This window comes from Cebus imitator, unplaced genomic scaffold (assembly GCF_001604975.1).
Source record: "Cebus imitator isolate Cc_AM_T3 unplaced genomic scaffold, Cebus_imitator-1.0 Scaffold443, whole genome shotgun sequence".
In the NCBI taxonomy this organism is placed as follows: Eukaryota; Metazoa; Chordata; class Mammalia; order Primates; family Cebidae; genus Cebus; species Cebus imitator.
In genome coordinates, this window is record NW_016107758.1 from 1,219,112 (window position 1) to 1,221,823 (window position 2,712).

Below are 2,712 nucleotides of genomic sequence, written 5' to 3' on the forward strand. Positions count from 1 at the left end.
GGGGAGTCCTGGCCTGTGGTGTTGTGGTGGGTGGAGGGCGTGGGGGGCTGTGGAAGGCTGGGCACAGGGGGGGCTCCTGGGCTGTTGTGGTGGGTGGAGGGCATGGGGGCTGTGGAAGGCTGGGCACCGGGGGGCTCCTGGGATGTGGTGGGTGGAGAGTGTGGGGGGCTGTGGAAGGCCGTCCTCTGGGCTTCACTTCAGGCCAGGGCACAGGGATGAGGTGCAGTGCGCCCAGCTGGCCCTTGGAGGGTGGCAGTGAAGGTGGGTGGTGGGCCACAGTGGGCCTGTGCTGAGGTGCTGTGGGCCCTGGTGCAGGCTGGTGGAACAGGGTCCCCCACCCAGGCCGGACAGGCGGGCCCTTGACTGGGGGCAGGGCCTCGCCCTGGGTGCTGACGCCTGCAAGCACCAAGAGGGGCATGTGTGTGGGGCAGTGCCACCCTGCCCACTGCCCCGGCCCCAGAGGCCCTTCTCCCATACCTTGGCATTCTCTGTGGACCAGGCCACAGGGCTGCCTCCTGGGACCTTTGCCTGGACAACTAGTCTAGGCTTCCCGGAGGGGCAGGGGCCGGACACCCAGCCTCTCCCTGGCCGCGTCTGCCCCTGGCCCCTGCCCCTGCGCCCTGGCCATCCAGGCAACTCCCAGGGGTACCTCAGCCACCTCTGGGTGGGGGCTCGCTCAGGCAGCCACGTGGGGAGTGCACAGCTCTGGGTGGAGTGAGGGCTGCTCAGTCCCCGATGGTGCTAGAGGGCCCCCAGGTGCATCCTCCTGACTGTACCCTTTGAAGCAGTAAGAGGGGGCTCAGGATGGCTGAGGTAGGTTGGGAGACAGGGGTGAGGCTGGAGGAGGTCGGCCCAGCTGCCTGCCCCACTGCCCTCGCTAGGTAGGTACCGAAAGGTCCTGTGGTGTCCGTGGGCAAGTCCTGCCCTGAGCTGTGGCTCAGGAGGGGCCAGGCTTCTGGTGCAGGGCCCTCCACCCCAGGGCCCCCCACCCCAGTTAGGAGCCTGGCCAGTGCCCAAATGGCTAGGTGCAGTCATGGGCTGTGAGGCGGCTGAGCAGGGCAGGGCCCTCCTGGAGCTGGGTTCCACTCCCACCATGGACGCTGAGCACCGTCTGTGGATGTGGGGACAGTGACAGACGCACCTCGTGGGTGCTGCGGGGAGCGAGTGTGCCCTGTGTGAAGAGCACCCAGCGTGTGGTGGCTGCGCCCGTGCTCCCCCGGGAGGTGGCTGGGCACTCAGGCAGGGTGTGGGGAGAGCTGGCACGGAGGAGAGGGTGGAAACTGCGGGGTCAGGAGCACTGGGCCTGGGGAGGGGCGGCGCCTTACAGAGGGGACGCTTGGCCGGGGCTCCCCCAGCCGCCCTGGAGACCTTGCCCAGGGGTCCCGGGACGCCCCTTGGGTCTTGTGGCGTCTCCTGCATGTGATGCGTCTACTGTTTCAGGTGAGCAAAATCAGCCTGGTGGACTTGGCTGGGAGCGAGCGGGCCGACTCCACGGGAGCCAAGGGCACACGCCTCAAGGTAGGGGCCAGGCCGCCGTGCAGGGTCTGCAGTGGGCCCGTGTCCACACCTGGCCTGCTCCAGGGTGGGCAGCAGGAGAGCTCTGCTGGGGGCCTGGGAGCCTGGGCCACCCCAAAGGTGAGCCCGGGCAGGGAGCGTTGGGCATAGGCCAGGGCCTTGGGCCACCAGCTGCTCTGGGCCGTGCCTGGGGCACCAGGGGCCTGGCGGGATGGTGGCACACAGGTCAGGGTCCTGGAGGGACAGTGACCTCTTGTGGGCCCTGAGAACTTTGCGCCCAGAGGCTGGGTATTCCCTGGGGAAGCAGTGCCAGGTCAGGAAGGAACGTGTCCCCTCCACCCCGCTGGCCTCAGCGCCTGATGCCTGAGCAGTGGCTCCAGAAGCGGCTTGGCGGGACACGGGATGGTATCAGGGTTCGCATGGAGCTGAGGGCAACACTGGGGGACACGCTCCCAGCCAGAGGCTCCAGCTGGCTTCCTGCCAGGTCACCCCATGCCTGTGTGGCTCCAGAGGTCAGCAGCTGGGGCGGCGGCTTCTGCCTCATAGTGCATGGTCCGTCCAGAGCAGGAGACCCCAGAGTCCCTGGTGTCCCCACCCCACCATCTTCTCTGCCCGCAGGAGGGGGCCAACATCAACAAGTCGCTCACCACCCTAGGCAAGGTCATCTCCGCCCTGGCTGAAATGGTGAGTGGCCCAGCCCGGCTTCTGCAGCCAGACCCCCCAGGAGGGCCTTCCAGGCCCCCTGTCACCCCGGTGCCCAGGCCCTGTGTCTGGGAGGTGGCCGCGTTCAAGGGAGAGCCTGGAGATGGCCCCAGTGTCACATGCTGGAGAAGGGGTTGTGGCCCTGGTTTCTCCTGAGGGTCTCAGTTTCCCCACCTGTAAAGTGGGGCTGTGGCCACGGTTGGCCCCATGCGGCAGACCTGTCCCCAGCACCACCCCAGGCCCGGGCTCTGGGGAGGGGCCCCTGGGGAGGGGCCCCTGCCCCCCTGCCCCCCTGCCCCCCTGCCCCCGGGGAGCTACTGTCCGGAGGCCTCAGAGCAGCAGAGCCAGGGCGAGGGAGCCCGGCCGCCTGCTCTTGTGCCGCCCGGGCCTCAGCCCCTCTGTGTCTCTTCCTTTTCAGGACTCGGGACCCAACAAGGTAATAAGCTGCTTCCTTCAGCCCGGGGCAGGGGAGGCCGGCGGGGGGCGGGGAGGGGC

The 2,712-nt window shown here is 68.6% G+C and overlaps 1 protein-coding gene across 21 annotated transcripts in view; it reads left to right on the top strand.

Moving 5' to 3' along the window:
- The window catches only part of KIF1A (kinesin family member 1A), a 111,264-nt gene that overhangs the window by 38,654 nt on the left and 69,898 nt on the right, over window positions 1-2,712 (top strand). For all 21 annotated transcript variants that reach the window (XM_037732158.1, XM_017510740.2, XM_037732157.1 and 18 more), the window contains exons 8-10: window positions 1,441-1,518; window positions 2,134-2,199; window positions 2,636-2,653. In XM_037732158.1, the coding sequence (XP_037588086.1) occupies window positions 1,441-1,518; window positions 2,134-2,199; window positions 2,636-2,653 (162 nt within the window). The remainder of the gene's footprint in view (window positions 1-1,440; window positions 1,519-2,133; window positions 2,200-2,635; window positions 2,654-2,712) is intronic.